The sequence below is a fragment of the Cydia fagiglandana genome, chromosome 23, assembly GCF_963556715.1.
Source record: "Cydia fagiglandana chromosome 23, ilCydFagi1.1, whole genome shotgun sequence".
Taxonomy (NCBI): domain Eukaryota; kingdom Metazoa; phylum Arthropoda; class Insecta; order Lepidoptera; family Tortricidae; genus Cydia; species Cydia fagiglandana.
This window is the reverse complement of record NC_085954.1, coordinates 9,699,058-9,721,196: the sequence shown is the minus strand read 5'-3', so window position 1 is coordinate 9,721,196 and position 22,139 is coordinate 9,699,058. Positions and strand designations below refer to the sequence as shown.

Here is a 22,139-nt window from a genome sequence, read left to right as displayed (position 1 = left end):
AAAGTTGATAGCTTCAGACCCTAAATAAATAAAGAAAACAATAATTTAACAATTAGTGAGAAATGGTAATTTCGTATGATTCTACATAGTTGGCAAATCTTAACTTACATCTTTATTTTCAGAGCTACTGGTGTCTTGATCAACGGTTTCCTCAACATTCACAAAATGATAACTTGAGTCCTTCATTTTAGTCTCTTAGTACTGTGTTTGCTTCGGAAAATACTTTATTTATGAATGTACGATATAGCAAATTGCTGTTAGCAATTTGGCTGTTTGTTCAGTTCGTATGTTCAATATTTTTATTCTACTTCAGAGTCTTTAGCAAATTCGATGAAATTCGACAAGACGAAAATAATGATGAAATGACACTTCAACTTGACATCTAAAAACCAATGTTACCACTGTATAAGTAGGATAAAAATCAAAACAATAATCGTATCCTACAACATAAACCACTTACATTACTTGAATCATTAAAATTAAAATTAATTTAATCATAAATATCAATGATTCTAAAGAAAATAAACATTAGAAAACCCTACTATACAGTAGAGAAATGGCATGGTTGAACAAGAAAAAAGTTTAGAAATATTTTGGAATTCCTGTATATTTCAAATTATGGCAATACGTAAACGGAAGTGCGTTCTCGTTGTCTGTAATGTATTGCTTAATTTTGATTGGTTAATGGAATGGAAGTTATGTTTAATATGATTGGTTAATATTTTTCCGCGTTTAGTTAATGCTTCACGTATGTTTCATAAAAATCAAGAAATATATGAAATATTGGAAAAAATGTTATATTTTTAAACTTGCTAACCTAATTATACAAAACCATATTTTTCTTTATTCTATAGTAATTCTTATTTGTTAATTTTTATTAAAAAAACTGCCTAACTTGAAAAGTTGAACAAATAACAAAACGTTTCCGAGACAAACAAAGAAACGAATAAAAAATGTCTTTTTAACGTAATAGAAAACATCCTTACTATTATTAACAAAAACTATTGATGCAAAACGTGAATAGCTGAGAGAAAAACGTGTTCCCACGAATTTGTGAGAGTTTTACACGCTTTTCTATTGTTCACGACCTTTTAAACCTATTTACCTTATAAGTTGTTCATTTAAACTAATTGATATATCACTCAGTGTGGTCAAAATGGTTGTTGTTTCGTCTACCTTTTCGGCTCCCGTGGAAGGGGTATTGTCTCAAACTCCGGGCACCAAACTCCTGGTCGATGGGCAAGAACTAGGCACTGCTACATTATACATCACAGAAAAGTAAGTTTTCTTCTAATTAACGCTGTACCGTTTGGTCTAGTTGTCCCACGTTTTCTTACTTATACCGATTTGTTTATTTTAACCTTAATTTTATTGAGAGAAAAATCAGGTGTATATTAATTTTATCAATTATTATTTTATTCCGAAGTATATGAAATATGTAGTTAAACAATTATCATCATAACTCTCATATTTTTTTAACGGCGTTATACTAAACTTTAGAATAAATAGCAAATTCATCAAAATAATGTAATACTCGAAAGCAATCCAAGATGTTGTTATTGTACTTCAATCCCAAAATAACAATGTCATTATGCCCCTTGTCTCAGAAAGGACATTCTAAATTTAGTGTATATATTTCATTTATATCTCTATTATTTTGGTGTATAATTATGGCAAAACTCATGTTTTAGTGTTTCTAAAGTGTCTTTTATTTTACATTGAGAATGTAAAAAAACCGGACAAGTGCAAGTTGGACTTGCCACTCGCCCACCAAGGGTTCTGTACTCTTTAGCATTTGTTGTTATAGCGGCAATAGAAATAGAAATACATCATCTGTGACAATTTCAACTGTCTAGCTATCACCGTTCATGAGATACAGCCTGGGGGCTATTCATAAATTACGTCATTTCATATTTGGGGGGCGGGGTCTGGACATCGGATGATGGTAGCATGATGTAGGAGAAAACGGGGTCATTCGAAGCATGATTTTTGGATGATTTTAAGGTGGGGGGGGGGGTCAAAAGTCGTCAAAAATAGATGACGTAATTTATGGACAGCCTCCTGGTGACAGACAGACGGATAGTAAAGTCTTAGTAATAGGGTCCCGTTTTTACATTATGGGTACCCTAAAAATGACTTTTTTATATCAATAGTTTGTTAGCAATACTAACACAAGGAAACTATACGTAGTGTTTGTTACAAGTTGTAGTTATTAAATATTTTTTTATTAGTAATGTAGTGTGGGGCGGCGGCGTCGGCGCCAACGGTGGAGCGTCTGCCACCATCTCCCTGCTGTACCCCAACATATCGCTGCACGCCATACAGCGGGAGCCCGTGCCTGCACTGTTTGTGGTGCTCGGACATGAACTCAGGTATACCTATCATACATGAAACGTGGGATTAATTGTTATTTTGAAATGATTATTTATTTATTAGGTATATTTGATTATTGATAAGGAAATGGATATTCCGATGCCGATGTAATACTATCTACTTCTTTTGTTATGTTTTTTTTTGACATTTAGATTTTATTCTAGAAATTCTAGACTAGTGTTTTTTATATTTTTTTCTTAATTAGCATTAAACCATCTAAGAAGTGCGAGTCGGATTCGCGAACGAAGGGTTCCGTATCATTACGAAAAAACGGGGAAAAAATCACGCTTGTTGTATGGGGCACTTAAATATTTATTTTATCTTGTTTTTAGTATTTGTTGTTATAGCGGCAACAGAAATAGATCTGTGAAAATTTCAACTGTCTAGCTATCACGGTTCGTGAGATACAGCCTGGACATGGGGCACAATTACAGATAGACAGAGATGGACAGCGGAGTCTTAGTAATAGGGTCCCGTTTCTACCTTTTGGGTATGGAACCCTAAAAACTATATATATATATATATATAGTCCTCCATGTCATGTCCGACAACGGCGACCTTTACAAATTCCTCTGATGAGCACGTATATGGCTCGCAAAACCGAACTTAGTTTTAAATGTCCGATCGCACTGTTAGTCATATGCCTTATGGGAATATAGTTCAGAGCCGGAAACCGCTACCAACTTTTAGTATGTTGTTGGGCATAGCATTGGGTCTCCAAAACTGCCGGGAGACGGCGGCGCCGGCCATCTACTTCAGCGGAATGACGTCATCAAAATGACTCCCGCTTCGTTGCGAATATTGCATACTGCACCCAAATTATGCATAGCACATACACGTGTGGGGTATTAAATGAAAGCCAATTAAATAAACTATATATTATTCATACAAAGTGTATAAAAATATGCAACAGTTTAAGAAAAAATTATAAAATAATAAAAATTACGTAAAAAAATATTCGGGTATTTGGGTTTTGCAATCAAACCAAAAGTCGGACGATAAAGCAATGTACTACAACATTAAAGATGACGTCTCAAGCCATACACTGATATCAATAAAATCAAAATTAAACCAAATATGTGGAAATTATGCATCAAAATGTAGATATTTGCCCATACAAATGCATAAAAGTTAAAAAAATCAAAATTGGTCATTTTCAGGATAATCCGCATAAGCTTCTAGTATGTTATTAGCAATATGACCTGGATTCTAAAACTGCCGGGAGACCATCTCTGTTGTTCCTCAGTTACAAATAATGACGTCATATAAATAATTACTGCCGAATTTCGTAAAATGTAAATTATAGCTATACCACGAGTCTCACATACACGTGAGTTACATGTAATGAAAGGTTATTAAATGTATTATGATTCACTTAAACATTGTTTGTAAAAAAAATGTACGGTTTCAGAGCTAGAAACAACGAAATACCACTTTTTATGGAAAAAGTAGATATGTATCAATTTTATAGCTAAACTAAAACCGTCAAAAATTTTTTGCATATAATATTTGAAAAACTAGTTATTCAACTATATATCACAATTTAAATTTTACATTTCCGACAAAAACTGTGGTAGGTGTGGAAAAAAAACTAAAGCGCCCCAACAATTCTACCTTAATGCGCTCATATTATGCAAAGAATAGTTCTATTTATCGAGTATTAAATGAATGAACATTACATAAAATACATGAAAACGACATTTTCGAATGGAACCATAATTAAAAAAATAATAATTTACTTGATAAGTAAGCAATATACTGTTTCTTTAAGTACCTAATCTCCTCCTTTCAAAGTCGGTTAAAATGTAGCTTTTGTGACCTGATTTTGATAAATGAGGTGTCAATTTATTTGTTTTTGTAGCCCAGGTCACAAAAGCTACATTTTAACCGACTTTGAAAGGAGGAGATTAGGTACTTAAAGAAACAGTATATTGCTTACTTATCAAGTAAATTATTATTTTTTTAATTATGGTTCCATTCGAAAATGTCGTTTTCATGTATTTTATGTAATGTTCATTCATTTAATACGCTCGATAAATAGAACTATTCCTTGCATAATATGAGCGCATTAAGGTAGAATTGTTGGGGCGCTTTAGTTTTTTTTCCACACCTACCACAGTTTTTGTCGGAAATGTAAAATTTAAATTGTGATATATAGTTGAATAACTAGTTTTTCAAATATTATACGCAAAAAATTTTTGACGGTTTTAGTTTAGCTGTAAAATTGATACATATCTACTTTTTCCATAAAAAGTGGTATTTCGTTGTTGTTTTCTCTGAAACCGTACATTTTTTTTACAAAAAATGTTTAAGTGAATCATAATACATTTAATAACCTTTCATTACATGTAACTCACGTGTATGTGAGACTCGTGGTATATAGTACAGTCATTATAGATTTTGACCCGTGAATAATTAGTTCTTGGATTTTTTTTTCGTAGGTCCCTCGGGGGGGTCACTGGGAGTGTAAATTAAAAAAGTAGGCTGAATCAGGCTCCTGCGTATATTCGAAAAATGGTATTTTTCCAAAAAAAACGGTTTTTCTTCAATAACTCGGCCGTTTTTGATTTTATAGTAAAACCGTAAGGACAAAAATTGTAGGAAATTTGATTCTCTACAAGTTAGTCCAGTCATTATATCCAAAAAACCGACTCTTCCCGTGAATAATCAGTTCTTGGATTTTTTTTTCGTACGTCCCTCGGGGGAATCACTGGGAGTGTAAATTCAAAAAGTAGACTGAATCAGGGTCCTGTGTATATTCGAAAAACGGTTTTTTTTTAATAACTAGGTCATTTTTGATTTTACAGTAAACAGTGAGGAAAAATTTTTAGAAAATTTGATTCTCTACAAGTTTGGTCCTCACAATTTTTCTTCTAGGATCGATAGTTTGGAAATAAAATTTAAAAAAAGCGACAAATTCATAATATTTTCAACATCTCGTTTATTTTCAACTTTACGACATAAATGAAGTGGACTAAACTTGTAGAGAATCAAATTCTGAACAATTTTGGTTCCCACCTTCTTTCCCCCAAAATCAATATTTTAGAAATTAAACCTGAAAAACGCGACAAATTCAAAATATTATCATTATCTCCTATGTTCCACGCTTTACGGCATAAATGAAGGGAAACAAAGTTGTAGAGAATCAAATTCTGAACGATTTTTGTCGTCACGGTTTTACTGTAAAATCAAAAATGACCGAGTTATTCAAGATAACCGTTTTTCGAATATACACAGGACCCTGATTCAGTCTACTTTTTGAATTTACACTCCCAGTGATTCCCCCGAGGGACGTACGAAAAAAAATCCAAGAACTGATTATTCACGGGAAGGGACGGTTTTTTGGATATAATGACTGGACTAACTTGTAGAGAATCAAATTTCCTACAATTTTTGTCCTTACGGTTTTACTGTAAAACCAAAAATGGCCGAGTTATTGAAGAAAAACCGTTTTTTTGGAAAAAAAAACATTTTTCGAATATACGCAGGAGCCTGATTCAGCCTACTTTTTGAATTTACACTCCCAGTGACCCCGCCGAGGGACCTACGAAAAAAAAATCCAAGAACTAATTATTCACGGGTAGGGTCGGTTTTTTGGATATAATGACTGTACTAATAGCTATAATTTACATTTTACGAAATTCGGCAGTGATTATTTATATGACGTCATTATTTGTAACTGAGGAACAACAGAGATGGTCTCCCGGCAGTTTTAGAATCCAGGTCATATTGCTAATAACATACTAGAAGCTTATGCGGATTATCCTGAAAATGACCAATTTTGATTTTTTTAACTTTTATGCATTTGTATGGGCAAATATCTACATTTTGATGCATAATTTCCACATATTTGGTTTAATTTTGATTTTATTGATATCAGTGTATGGCTTGAGACGTCATCTTTAATGTTGTAGTACATTGCTTTATCGTCCGACTTTTGGTTTGATTGCAAAACCCAAATAATCGAATATTTTTTTACGTAATTTTTATTATTTTGTAATTTTTTCTTAAACTGTTGCATATTTTTATACACTTTGTATGAATAAAATATAGTTTATTTAATTGGCTTTCATTTAATACCCCACACGTGTATGTGCTATGCATAATTTGGGTGCAGTATGCAATATTCGCAACGAAGCGGGAGTCATTTTGATGACGTCATTCCGCTGAAGTAGATGGCCGGCGCCGCCGTCTCCCGGCAGTTTTGGAGACCCAATGCCATGCCCAATAACATACTAAAAGTTGGTAGCGGTTTCCGGCTCTGAACTATCTCTGCGACCGTTTCCCATAAGGCATGGCACTATGTGCACAATAAAGCAACATAATGAAATTAGACATTGTTAATGGTACCTACATACATACAAACTCAATCCTTAGATTTAAGAATATTGCCGTGCCCTACCAGGGCCCATGTGAAACAACTATTACCTATGTAACACCTGTGTACTTACCATGGATGCAATAAATATATGAATTATGAATTAAAGCTGCCCTTGGTCGTTATAAGAAAAAACGAAATATTATAAAGAGTAATTGAAGGGATGTTTACAAAAACAACATAACTGCTTAGAGCGGTTGACACTTTTTTAAGAACATTGTTAATCGTTTCAGGTGCCAACCAGTGTAGTCAGTTATGTTGTTTTTGTAAACATCCGTTCAATTGTTTTGACCTACACAGTCTTCCATCCATTTAGTGCTCTCTATTTCTGACCATTTATTTTTTCTCAGGCTTCCAGAGTTAAACCAGGCAGCAGGCGATGCCAATGAGGATGATGATGATGATGAGTTTGATGCTGACGACCCGCCCTCCACAAATCTGCTGTGAGTATACACTATACACCAGCCAGCGGTTCTCTAACTTTTTTGGTGACGGAAGCCTTTTGGAAAGCGAAATATTTGATGGAACCTCAAATAAAAAAATTTCGTTCGTCACTGTGGACCAGATATACCTATAGAAGTGCTGGTTTTTTTCTTATTATTACAAGTATTTTCGCGGAACCCCAACAGAGGCTTTGCGGAACCCTATGGTTCCGCGGAACACACTTTGAGAATGGCTGCTATACACCATACAGTCAGCAGCAGAAGTTGCTGGGCGGGCGAGGTATTCAAAATTACCTCGACACGCTCTTATTCTCTTAACAATAAAGTCGCGCCAAGATCATTTTGAACACCTGGCCCGCTTAGCAACTTCTGCTGCTGACTGTACACCATCTATTCTTAAATTATCCAACTGTGGTAAAGCCAAAAAAAGAGAGCCATGTATTTGAAAAAACTGTTACATAAAAATTATGCTTGCTCTATTATCTTTGTACCTATGTAGGGTAATTTTGGGGAAAGCCATAAGCCGCGCGTGGCGCTGTCGCCACCTAGCGACCATATCTGTGCTGATCGTAGCAGACGCGTTTTGTTAGAGAGTGAGTCTTCTGTACCTAGTACTATTATTTATTCTGTGGTTACGTAAATGTTCAAGATAAGTTTCATGTAATTTAAACATGTGTTTCAATTGTATGGAAGCGGTTATTTGGCGGCGCGTTCGTGTGACATAAATAGAAATTAAGAACATATATGTAGATGGTCAAGCAAATCTTGTCAGTAGAAAAAGGCTCGAGATTCAAATTTTCTATGAAACAATATTCCTTCGCGCCTACATTTTTCAAATTTGCCACCTTTTTCTACTGACAAAATCTGCTTGATAGCTGATTTTTGCCGAAAAGACATTAAACAATGGATCAAAAGAGAAATTTACTAATCAAAAATGCAGCGTGTACTTAAATCTGTTAAATATTACCTTTCAAACCAAACCCCACTTGTCCAGGTTCGTCCCTCAGAACGAGTCAGACCTCCAGCCCATGTACCAGGCCATGATTCAAGGTCAGACCCTACACCCGGACCCTGAGGATGACATCGACGACGACCCTTATATGGACGGGGAGGAATTTGATGAAGGTATAGATTAGCTAGCTATAACTATAGGGTAGCTATAGATTAGGATACGGATAATATACAAATGTGAAACGTGCTTCGCTCGGACGATAAATAAAAAAAAAATTGGTAGCATACAATGTTTCGGTAATTGGGCTAGTATCTCTTTTTAAATATTGTAAATATATACTTGTATTAAGAGAATACCGGTTTTCCACTATAGGTAAGTTACAGAGTTATTTTTTTTTATGTGAATTCCATTTGTCTATATTTTTGTTTCTTTGTCTATTTTCGTAAAAATCTGTCTGACTCCTATTTGTTGTGTTTGTATTTTCTGTTTTTTCTATACTATATTGATTGTTTTGTTTTTTTCTTTTGTCATTTTTTATATTTGAATACTCTGTGTGTATTGTGGCAAACAAATAAACAGATTATCTATCTTTTAATGCTAATCAACATTAGTTGGGGTGCATACAATAACATGTAATCTATTCTGTACAGGAGATGAGGAGTTTGAAGACGCCGAAGAGAGCAACGCGACGCCCGAGGACGCCGCGGCGCGCCTCCGGACTCTGCGCTTGGAGCACGCCAATGGAACACATGCAGATGGTAAGCAAACTACTAGCAACTAGGTTTTTTAGGGTTCCGTACCTCAAAAGAAAAAAATCGGGACCCTTAGGGCCACCCCACATCTAGCGTCTTTCGAGCGTCGGCGTCTACAACTCTATGGCCGCTGCTCGACGCTCTGCGCAGCGACGTCATTTTCCATAGCGCTGACCAGACGCCGACGCTCGAAAGACGCTAGATGTGGGGTGGCCCTTATAGGATCACTCGTGCGTCTGTCTGTCTGTCCGTCCGACCATCCCCCCCCCCCTTATCTCCGAAACAGATAGATGGCAGGAAAACCTATTAGGCCCACTTGCACCATTCACTAACCTGGGATTAAGCGATTAAACCGTTAACCTAGTGTCAAATTGTACTGGTAACCATGGTAACGCCAGGTTTAACCGGTTTACCCCGGGTTAGTGGAATGGTGCAAGTGAGCCTTGGAAATGTGCAACCAAGCGTGAGTCGGACTTATGTACGGAACCCTTGGAGCGCGAGTCCGACTCGCACTTGACCGGTTTTTTTAACCTTTTAACCGCCAAAGATGTCAACTGACGCTCGCGGCTACAGCGCAATATCAACCTTTGTGCATGCCAGCAAGGATCACGATGACACGGCGCGCACGATACGCGCGCCGTTCAAAAGGTTAACGTGGTGCCAATTATCCATCGTATTTTCACGGAAACGTACGAACGCGTCTTGCTATTTCAGTCAGTCTCGGTTCAAAAAGTACTGACATTGACTGAAGTGGCATGAAAAATACGAACGTTTCCGAGAAAATACGAAGGAAAACAATTGCGTACTACATTTCTAACTACCCTTTTAGAATCTGGGACATAAAATCACGAATGTTTTAAGGTTCTGTTTCGAAACGCCATTTTGAATAAACTATTTTTTTTTATCTTGGTCTATTAAAATCCCTTTTTTTCTTTCAGAGGCTGAAGATGAAATAGCGGACGAGTGAACCTAGGAAGGTTATTAGCTTTTTTAATTTTTCAATATAAAGTTAACGATGATGTAGGTGCCAGTAACTAAAGATTACTCTTTGCGGTCGTTTATTGACTGGGAGAACATGAAAACTTTTTAAAATATCTATACATACATTCGGATCTTTAAAAAACCGGACAAGTGCGAGTTTATAATATGGATAAGTAGGTCATTTATTACTAGAAGCAATAGTATACAGGGTGATCAATCTAAATGGGTCAGTATGGAGAAGTCAGAAACTATAAGAGATAGCGAAATCTGTTCTTAGGAACCATGGCTTCGATTTTAGATTTAATAATAATGGCATTCAATTTTTTTTTAATCTATCATAATTAACCGGGATTCGAACATGGTCAATATTCTTGTTGTTTGTTTGTATGGCAACTTTTAAACGATGCGTGATAGCTGGGGGGTGCTCGACCAAATATCATAGAGGGCCCCGAGACAAAACAAACTACATTAAAAAAAATTCAATATGGCCGACTTTTTTTTAATTTTTTCAAGTTGGTCCGAGCGCGCTGAGATTTGACATGTGGCGAGCCTAGGGGCCCAAGATTACCATGTCAAAAAATTTTTTTAAAAAAATCCAAAATGGTGGCGGACACGGGCAAAGTCAAATTTCCAAGTAGGTTAAGCGAGCCCGAAGGGCGAGCTTCTGGCCGGGAAGCCGAAGGCCGACCCCGGCGGAGAGCCGAAGGCCGACCCCGACTCCCAATAGGAAAAGTGTTGGGTCGTGTTTAAGCTCCAACTGCCCCCTCTCATGTGACGCTTCAGGCCTTCAGCCCTACGCGGAGCTCGGCCTTTGGCCTTCGCAAGCCTCGACGCTTCGCCGTCGGGAATTCGGCCCGCCGGCTTCGCGCATCAAGACAGTTGATTTGGTAAAACGCTTGGAAGCACCGCATTCATGCAGCTCGGCCTTCGGCCTCGCGTTTTGGGAGTCGGGGTGGAGGCTCCGGGCCTTCGGCCTTCCGCCGGGATCAGCTTTCGGTCTCCCGGCCTGAAGCTCGCCCTTCAGGCTCGCTTAACCTACTTGGAAATTTGACTTTGGCCGTGTTCGCCGCCATTTTGGATTTTTTCAAAAAAAAATTTGACATGGTAATTTTGGGGTAAGTAAAAAGTATAACAATTAGAAAAAAGACGAAATTGACAGATGCATTACATCATTCCTTAAAACTGAAATGGCGATGGGCCGGACACTTAGCAAGGAGCACAGACCAACGCTGGACCCTCGCCGCTACCAAATGGGCCGGTCCGGTTGGAAAAAGGAAAGTCGGACATCCACGACAAAGATGGGCGGATGATCTTGTTAAAGTAATCGGCAAAAGCTGGCTAACAGCAGCCCAGGACAGAACGAGGTGGAAGAATCTGGAGGAGGCCTATACCCTACAAGAGGGGTCCCTATAAATTAAGAAACGTAATAAAATAAACTAATATCGATGTAAATTATGTATTTGGGAAATAAAAAAAAGGCTTTATTATTATTATTTGTTTGTCCTTTCCACATCTCGGGACCATGGGATCCCGGACTTTTGGGAGGCGTGCGTGGGGCCGAAGCCAACAGCGCAGAGGCCCTTTAAGACAATTTAATCTAAAGGCAAGGGATACACGTGGCGGATACCATCCCCGAACGCACAATGTGATACATTCGGAGATGGTCCCCGCCAGGTGCAAAGACTATTGGAGTGTAGCACTTTTGTGCTGCGATGGGAACTAAGGTCATGGGCTATAGATTTGAAAGTTGGATGGACTGGATAATGGGCTATGGGAGAGACTAGCGGACACCTGCCTGAACAATCAGTCTCAAAATTGTGTAAGACAGGTGGTGACTCGCCTACTCATTTAGTGGGCCCTACAACGGCCGCACGCACAGTGCGACAATAGGGCAACACTTCGGAGCGGCTGTAAGGTTGTCGAGAGGTGAGTCTGCGGTAGCCAGATCCCGGTGATCCGTTCAGCAGGCCGCCGGCGTTATGACATTTTACACTTCCAACCTGGAGCATAGGTCCCGCTCTTGCGACTCCACTCTGGCCGGCCAATCAAGGCAAGCACAGAGGCGAGGGCTAGATGACAGGGCCCTCTGGAATAGGGGTCCGCGGTGTCGCCACTCACCGTCAGCTCGCCACAAGCTGCATTATTATTAATTTTGGGCTCCTAGGCTCGTCGCATGCCAAATCTCAGCGCGCTCGGACCAACTTGAAAAAATTAAAAAAAGTCTGCCATTTTGAATTTTTTTTAATGTAGTTTGTTTTGTCTCGGGGCCCTCTATGATATTTGGTCGAGCACCCCCCAGCTATCACGCATCGTTTAAAAGTTGCCATACAAACAAACAACAAGAATATTGACCATGTTCGAATCCCGGTTATGTATGATAGATTTAAAAAAAAAATTAATGCCATTATTATTAAATCTAAAATCGAAGCCATGGTTCCTAAGAACAGATTTCGCTATCTCTTATAGTTTCTGACTTCTCCATACTGACCCATTTAGATTGATCACCCTGTATAGTGTTTTTAACCGCCTTCACAAAAAAGGAGTTTCTCAGTATGACCCGTATGTTTGTATATATGTATGTTTGTCCGCGATTATCTCGCGTTTGGCTGAACCGATTTTGATGCGGTTTTCAGAAATGTGTTTGTTACATTTTGGAGAAGGTTTTAGTATAAGCTGAGCCGATGCTGAACCCTGGCTGTACCTAGTGGAACTCAGGTTTGGTGCAACATAGGCACGCGCTGTTTTGGTCATCCGACTCGTTATAACATAACGTTATTGTTTACGTTTCTTTTAGATCCGGATGGAATAATGTAGAGGTCGGAACGAAAGATTCACAAACGATTTAAATCATACAAGCTGAAACCTGACCAGGAATATATGGTCACGCGCCATTTTCCATACTATACTGAACTGTCATCCTATATATGAGAACAACAGCGCCCTCTTGACAATGATCATAATTATTATTATATTAGATCAGAGTCGGACTTTAAATAATTGTTACTGTAGCGGTAACAACTTGATAGCTGACTCCGTGATTACCAGTGGCGGCGCGTCAAACATATCCATAGGCAAGCCGGAGCTAATTTGGCTTACATATTTTCTTTACAACTCTGCTTAAACGTCCAAAAACAGGCAAGCCGGTGGGAATCGATTTTTATGGACGCGCCGCCACTGGTGATTACTCAAGTCGGTATTCAAGATATTTTTGAGCGTGTTACAAGTATTTTTCAGCTTTTTTTCGAATAAGTCTTTTAAGTAATTGGCTTTTAAATGTAGATTTCTGAAGAGGTTTTGAGAACCGGAATAATAGCTTATTTGTTGTTTTAAGTTATTTTAAGGTTGTTAATTTAAAGCTTTTTAAGAACGTATGGAGAATGTTTTGCTTTATAGTAAGATAGGGTAAATGGTTAATTACTAGCCAACGGGTAATAACTGGCCACCCTAAACTAAAAATGAATTTTATTCACCTATAAAGAGAATTCATTTTAGTATAAGGTTTCAATAACTGGCCACCCTTCAATAACTAGCCACCTTATACTAAAATGAATTCTGTTTATAGGTGAATAGTATTCGTTGTTAGGTTAGGGTGGCCAGTCACCGAACAGTGGCCAGTTATTTACGAATTACCCTACTTACAGTTTGTTTAATAAGATGGCTATTCCATAATTAGTGCTGTTTTCAAGCACAAGGATAATTAATTTTTTTAAAGGTAATTATTGTTGGTAGTGTAAGTGCTACTGTACTAAGAATTTGTTTAGAAATACCGAACTTTTTGACACTCGACAACATAGTACCTTTTTCCTGAAAACATCACATTTGATTGTGCCTTGGTAATTCGTCAATTACTGGCCACTGTTTAGTAACTGGCCACCCTAAATTTAAAATTGAATTATATTCACCTATAAACTGAATTCATTTTAGTATAAGGTTTTGCAATAACTGGCCACCCTTCAATAACTAGCCACATTATTATAATAATTATTTTTAGTTTAGGGTGGCCAGTTATTAGCCGGTGGCCAGTAATTGACGATTTACCCTACTTGGAAGTAGGTACCTATGGTATAGGTACTTCTGTTATGCTTTGAATTTGAATTAAATATTTGATGAATGAAAATGTATGAGATTATAGCATAATAAAATGTTGAGCCTTATAATTGTTCAGTGTGTTTTTTCTGTACATAGAAATAACATTATTTCGATTATAGTTTACTTTAAGAATCATATCTATTCAAAGGTAACGCTAGAAAATAGACGTGTTTACTTTAGTATGAGGCCTGAAATATCCCGAATGGTGCCAATGGGATTCAAAGTATTTAGCAGATGGCGCTAGCATAGCTTGCCCTGTCAATCCCTAGAATTGTGTCAAATTCTTGTTTTTATTTAATGGAATTTTATGTCAGGTTTTTAAGCCAAATCTCATAGAACTAAACTAGAGAAAGGAAGCTATGATGGCGCCATCTATGCAAACCTTTGACAGTTGCCAACCCCATTGGTATTTGCTATATTGAGTGAATGTGATATGTATGTAGAGTTGGCGCCTTTTTCATACGTATGATTATACGATACTATTTATAATTTTTGATATGAGATGTTAATAAAGTTTGATAATCTCCTTCATAATTTAACTGGTATTTAACCTTTTGGACGCCAATGACCTATATATCCGCACCGCAGGTTCAACAACAATGACTGATTAATCGGTCACAGACCACAGAGCAACATAGACCTACGTGCATACGGATAAAGTTCAATTTCAGTTGTGGCGTGCGCGTGACAGCTTTTGACACGGCATCGAAAATGTTAGTACTAAAATTTTGACATATTTTGACTCACTGCGTCGGCTGTGCAATAGAAGACTGGAATGTGCCACTATGATTCTGTCGGCGATATTAGACAGTGTTTTGTTGTCTGGCCTATATTTTCACATTGTTAAATAACACACACACAATAAAGTTAACTAGTTTTTTTTTTAAATATGTCGTAAAAGGTTTTGTATTATAACATAAAGCAAATGTATTATTGTTATTTGGAGCCTGTCGTGTCCCACTGCTGGGCAAAGGCCTCCCCCATGGTATAATAATATACTCCGCCTGGTACTCTCTTCCCGTCTTTTCGTGGTCACGTGACCGACACAAGCTTACGTCATCGTGCGACAGCGCTATATGATAATTTGCGATAGCGCTATATATAGCGGCCATGTTATTGTGACGTAGGCTTGTGTCACTCTGGGAAGAGAAGACCATGTTTTATTAGACTATGGCCTCCCCCAATTTCTCCACAAATCTGTGTCCAGTGCTATGTCTGGCCACACTTCCAGAGCAATGTATACTAACAGAAATATTTCTTGATGGCTATAACCTCTAGCCGCCCATACGTCAAACCTTGCCAAGCAAAATGAAACTTTATTTTGTCAACACAAAGTTCAAATTATAATGGAACAGGAGACCTTTTTATAGGTCTCTGGGCGGCTAGAGGATAATAATGAAAAATGTATGCATGCATACATATGCGGATTTTTTTAGTAGTCGTTATAAACCAAACGAATGATTGATGAAGTATGACTAAAGTTTGTATCAGATGTGAATTCATGTAATAATATGTTATTTTGTATGACTAGCAGCGCTCGAAATAATCTAGACAATTATTACAGGTCTGTATAATGCTTTATTTAGAGTCAGACCAAGAAAAGTCTACAGCGGATTTAATAGCCCACGCAGAAAAAGTGTTATTTTAAATGTCAAACTTCTATGAAATTATGACGTATTATTAACATTTTCACTGCGTGGGCTATCAAATCCGCTGCAGACTTTTCTTGGTCCGACTCTATTTAACTGAGAATTTCGCTCAAGAATTTTACATAGACGTTATGACGACTACTACATTCGCTTTTTTTATGCCGCATGCCATATAGTGAGTTATTTATTTCCAAAACGATATTTATCAAACTATTCTTGATGATGTTGATTTTCCTTTCGAACCCTGAGGGCCTTTCGCGAACCTCGTTCGACGGGTTACCTCCCTGTCATTCTTACGTATGAATTTACAAGTGCGACAGAGAGGCAACACGTTGAACGCGGTTCGCGGTAGGCTCTATGTTCTGTAAACGCTCAAAGTCTGTAGTGTTTGTAATCTAAATAAATTCTGGTTAATGAAACCTTTACTAATAAACCATATCATAAATAAAATGTATTTTAACTTATTTTGCGCCTCCTTTAGCCTTTTGGACGCCAATGACCGATATATCCGCACAGCAGGTTCAGCGCCAAAGACCGATTATACGGTCACAGACCACACAGCAACATAGACCTACGTGCATATGCATAAAGTTCAATTTCAGCTTTGACACTTCGGTGACGTGGCGTCCGCGTGACAGCTTTTGTGTTTGACACAGCATCGAAAAGGTTAACCCCTCCTCCATTCTAAAGAATAAAATGTCAGTCTTGTTGAGTTAGACCAAGTTTGCATCGATTTTTATAGCACAGAAGTGTTATTTATTTATACGTCATCTTGTCTTTTGATCAATCATAGATAAAACAGTTTGACCAACTATTTATCACTTTTTCAGGGAATTTTGTGGGCCAATCCCGGCGGCACTGCAATGCCGGGCCGACCCGTGACGGGAGTGGAGCGAGCCCCGAACATCCCGTCGGTTTACAAAAATCAGTTTAATATACTGGTCCCTCAGTGAGGGAACTTTCAGATATTAAGCTGAAAAGAACAGATACTACACTTTGATCTTAGCCAAAAGGCCGAGAAGCGATAACTCTACAAACGAGTTCGGAGAGCGTCATTGAATCAGGAAAAATCTTAACACCGCGATGTACGATTTCCACTGGAGTTGCGGAGCGACATCTAGCGGCAAATTGAGTAAACCAGACACACTGGCGCGCCCAATGAATTATGCACCTTATGCTAAGTATATAAGGTATAAAATCAAAAGCACTAACTGGGAGCTTATCCGTGTCGTTCCTTAGTACGCGCTCTAGGTAGAGCTGCTTTATATCACGTTCTATAGTTCGTTTTTTTTAGCATTAGAAAGAACTTCGCAGAAGTAAGCTTGTGGTTCCAAATCCGGCACTTTTAGCGGTAATAATTTGAAGTAAATTATATGTATTGACCGTGCTACATTAGATAATTCAATAATTATTAACAATAAAAGAGCCTGATAAAAACTGTACGCTTACTTCTGTGGAGTTCTTTCTAATGCTAAAAAAAACGAACTTATAGTCTCGATATTTAGTAACTGATCATATAATATTAATAATACCAGTTTTGTATGTACAGTCGCTGTCAGATCTATGGGAGCGGTCAAGGCGCTCACAAATATCTAAACACGCCTCTATTGTCAAAGCGTTAGTGTGCGTGTGCAGATATTGTGAACACCTTGGCCGCTCCGATACATCTGATGGCGAATGTACATATACTATATGATGTGGCGTTGTGCCTGTGATCCGTTAATGCCAATTTAACGTTTTCGAGTTATAATTGTGTGCCACTTTTTATTAGCGCGCCTTGTATTTATGTAAAAATAATTAAATAGTAGGAGTAAAATTACGAATAAATAATTTATCTTAGCGTGATTATTTATCAAAAGGAATTTACTATCTTACAAACAAATTACTGCAATGGCAACATTGTCTTACTTTTTTGGTCTTGAATTACGTTTTGCAGTTTAATTATACTAAACGCCAAGCCAGTCGGCCATAGCCTATAATAGTATATGACATTAGTTTTTGCCTTATGAAGACGTGATTGATTATCTTACAGGGGTTACCAAAAAAAAGCCAAATATTTCCACTACGTTTTTATTATTAAAACACAATCATTATAACTATAGTTCATTTTATCGTAACAAGTAAACAGTAGCGTCGTGAAATTGTACTCTTGTACTTTAGAATCATGCACGAAAATATCTATAAAATAAAATAAACAATTCAACAAATAGTTTACTAAATGTTACTGTGAAGTTCTGATCCCTGATAGTCCAGAATTTGTACAACCATACATTTGACGAACTTATATTATAATAGCAATCTAGCAACCTCAATGTTCTACTATTGGTTACTAATGTAACCGCTTACAATCTGACAAAATTTTCAAGGTACGATTTGATTGGTTTAAAAACCCTGACTAAATGTAGCGAACCAATGACATAGCAGGAAAAAACTTCATCAACTTACACCGAAATCACATTATTATGTCAAAAACGGAAATACACAAATTATTTTAGCTTAAATACAGGTCAAAGAACGGGCGTCCCAAACCGCAACTCTTAATATTTAAATCTCGTCATAAATTTATGAAATATACAACAATTTGATTACAATGAACATCAACGGCTAATGTAGGAAAAAAACCGGTTTTATCTTAACAACCGGATTTAATACAACAAAGTAGTTTTATCTACTGTTAAGGCCTCTACTGATCTTGCAACAAATCGCATGCAATTTTGATACAGCCTCAGCCGACTTAGCCGCAACATATTAAAAAATCGTATGCGATTTGTTGCAAAGTGAGTAGAGGATTTTAAACAGACCATAGACAAAACCACGTTTGAGCAGACAAAACCGGTTTTTTAATCCTTACTGATCGAAGTACGGCATTAACTAATTTGCTATCGAGAGAGAATTTAACTATTGTATGTATATTACTGTTTGATATGAAACACTTCGAATATTTTAGGCGGCCCGCACACAGTAATTTAAATTCCTTATGTACTGACATTATACTTATTTCGAAAGTTTTACAAAAATAAACCGTTACTTTTTAATGTTTTTAAATACTTTTTTTTAGATTTGGTAGTGTGCAAGGAGCCTTACATCAACCGAATTTGACAGCATTTGTGACAAGAGCGAGTGTTATTCTCTCTTTTATTGGACATGGACTGATGAAAGCTCGTTACTGGTCTGTAACCTCGAAAAACGAAGTTCGCAAATTATCGGGCATCTTTCTCGGTCACTCTAATTACGCCTTCATTGGAGTAAAAGAGAAAGATCCCCGCAATTTGCGAATTTCGGTTTTCCCGGTAGGCCCTTTGAATAGTTCACATTCAAAATCTTCATCTTATCTTTTATCTACATTATACACCTAAATGAACTTAGATACCTAAGTATCTAAGTTCCTTTTTGGAGTCACTACACTGAATACTGAAATACGTTTTATATAAAATTCGTCTGTAAATGTGACGTTCTCAAGCAAAAGGTACCACTTCGTCGCTTGCCATAAGGACTCTCTAACAGGTTGTTTGTATAAAGAGACAAGCAAATTTCGTCTCTATGCTAAGCAACAAAAATGGTACATTTTGATTGAGAATGTCACATATGTTTATGATTGATTACGTCCAAAGACTCATTGATGGTAGTAGTTTAGTCTAAGAAAAAATCAAGCCGCCCCCAAGTTTGACAGCTGAAGTAGATGGCGCTGTCGGTCTACGCAACAAACGCTTGAAGGAATTACGACAGTTACACCGAAATTGCTTGTAGAGTCCGTCTACGGTAACTTTGCACCGATTTTGACAACAAATTGTGGAAGTATTATAAACGTCATAAATAAATTTGACGTTTATGACGACATTTCCACACTTCGTGTTAGCAAATGCCGTGCAATGTTAGCTTAGTCTATAGATAATTTTATTTTTAAACATTTGAAGTTTTCAACCTGTGCCGGGCACCACGAAAATTACAACAGTACTTACTAGACTTAGACCAAGCTAAGTTGGCAGCGATTTTGACATCCCAGACAGTGCAGGTGTTATTGTAAACGTCAAACTTCTAGGAAATTATGACGTTTAAATAACACATGCACAGTCTGGGCTAGCAAAAGCGCTGCTAACTTAAATCCGTAACAGACTACCGATATCGATAGTGTGTAAGGTAGTCGCCGTACGTTAAGGACGCAGCTATAAGTTAGAGCAAGGAAGAGATATTTTGACCGCACCAAGGTCGCGGTGCGGCAGTCTGTTACGGCTACTATAATTCATTTTTTTAGCATTAGAAAAAAGGTATACAATCTTGACGTTGTCTTTTTATTGAAAAACACTTTTGAAAAATAAGTCACGGCAAGTATGTAACAAATATGAATAATATACGATTATTTAAATTCTTTTGCTTTCATATGTAATAGTTATGCTCTGGTTTCCTAGGATAGCGGTGCCGTCATATAGCGGCAGTCTCCATAGAAATTCTACGACATCCTAATTTAGCCGTATTATTTAGTATGGAGACGGCCGCTATATGACGGCATCCTAGGAAAACCGATATTTACTGATTTTTAAAAAGAGTTTTTCAATTAAGACACGTATGGATGGCGTAGTCTTTTTAGCATTAGCAAAAAAATGAACTATAGTTCAGTGTTGCCAACTAGGATTTTGACAAAATGCTAGACTAATGTCTAGATTATTCCAAAGCTATTTGAAATATGCTAAAATATCACTTGAAATTAGATACTTAAAACACATATTAGGAGAACCCAGAAGCTTATCAAAGGCCAGGCATGCATTAAAAAATATAGTAAATTAAAACATGCATTATCAGTTATGAAAAATAGGGTTCAAAATTGTCATTTGGAGCTTGAAACCAAGGAATCAAATTTCCAGAAGTTACATGCCGATATAAATAGGTTAAAAGATGAGCTTCTGGTAATAACCACCATGTATGAAACCACCAAAAAACAAGTTGAGGAGCACATCAAGGCTTTTAATAAATTGCTGCAAGAAAATCAAAATTTAGAGGAGCGATGCAAGTCATTACTTAATGGAAATATTTGTAATTGTGGCCAAATGCCACCAGCAAAAGTTGTTGAAGCCGATGTGGCCCTCAACACCTCTAGGCCAGCTGTACCAGTAGTCACACAGCCCCCTAGAGCAGTCAGTAAGACTGTTGTTTTTTCAGATCAGATTGGGCTAGGAATGGGCCCATTATTAGGCTACAGATTAGAGCAGAAAGTCTCAAATTACTGTTATCAAAACATTACTTTGTCTCACTTGTGTGACCTTATTTCAAAGGGATGTTATGATAGCAGTACTACACTTGTAATTTTATTAGGAAATAGCCTTAATGTAGATAAGCCTAGCATAGATAAGTTGATGTCCACTTTAAGTATTATTGAAAAATCTGGTGTGGGGAAAATCATTTTATGTGCACTGCCTTATGCAGAGAATATGTCTTATGACTATAATAGTAAAGTAGCACACTACAATTCTTTGATGTACCATGCCATATCTGTCAATAAAAAGTACCATTTCTTTGACTTAAATAAATTCATTGAGCGCTTCATGCTAGCTCCAAGGAAGGTATTTCTGCCAAAGAAATATTTAGTATACCTAGTGGATTTATTGGCCTATAATATTGAGCCAAATAGATTTAGTAGTGTTATAGCTAATTCTCAGTCAGCTGACAAAGTCAAGGACCCCATGCCAAATTTAAACTAGATTGTAAGACAGCGGAAAAACACCTGAGTATGAATATTATTCACCAGAATATTCAGGGTTTTTCCAGCAAAGAATTAGAAATAGGTTTATTTTTAGATAATAATAATATTGAAGTTATGTGTATCACTGAACATTGGCTGAAAGATGGGCAGTTTTTATTTGATTTTGTTAACTTTAAGTTAGTCAGTTTTTTTGCTAGAAAGTCTGCTGTTCATGGTGGTTCCCTGATAATTGTTAAAAATTGCATGAAATCTAAAGAGCGTAAAGATATTGTAAATTATTCCATAGAAAGAATTATCGAAATTTCCTGTGTAGAATTAGAAAAATATATTATTGTATGTGTTTACAGACCACCATCAGCTGACTTCAGCACATTTGAAACTACAATGGAAAGTGTGCTGAAATTAGTATGTAAGGGCCAAAAACATGTTATAGTCTGTGGAGATTTTAATGTTAACTTGCTCGAGTCCTCTAGTAATACAGTTAAAATGCTGTGTTTGTTTAAATCATTCAATTTATTTAACTTGTTTCTTGAACCTACTCGGGTAGGTGTAACTAGTGCAACATGTCTGGATAATATATTTTGTAATTGTGAATGTATAGATAAGCAAATATTTAACTGTTTTTATTCTGATCATAGCGGTCAAAGGGCTGTTTTCTTAAGCGATATCCATGATACTCCACAAACAATAACATATAGACCCATTACTAGTAGTCGCTTGGAATTATTCAAAAATGAAATTCAAAAAAGTCTCTGTATGTTACCATTTTCACATTACAACTGTAATAATTTGTATGAAGATGTTTTTAACGTAATTCTTTATCATTT

At 37.0% G+C, this 22,139-nt stretch overlaps 1 protein-coding gene and 1 non-coding gene across 2 annotated transcripts; one reads left to right on the top strand and one right to left on the bottom strand.

The window, feature by feature from the left end:
- Positions 1-974: 974 nt before the first annotated feature.
- LOC134675706 (methylosome subunit pICln-like) lies at positions 975-10,369 on the top strand. Its single transcript, XM_063534016.1, has 6 exons — positions 975-1,278; positions 2,232-2,372; positions 7,102-7,194; positions 8,189-8,319; positions 8,797-8,904; positions 9,837-10,369. The coding sequence occupies exons 1-6, from the start codon at positions 1,157-1,159 to the stop codon at positions 9,863-9,865; spliced, it is 624 nt and encodes a 207-aa protein (XP_063390086.1). The 5' UTR covers positions 975-1,156; the 3' UTR covers positions 9,866-10,369.
- A 6,081-nt stretch (positions 10,370-16,450) lies between these two features.
- Positions 16,451-16,643, bottom strand: LOC134676040 (U2 spliceosomal RNA). The gene has a single exon (XR_010099873.1). It is a non-coding gene; the product is annotated as a U2 spliceosomal RNA (small nuclear RNA).
- Positions 16,644-22,139: the final 5,496 nt, after the last annotated feature.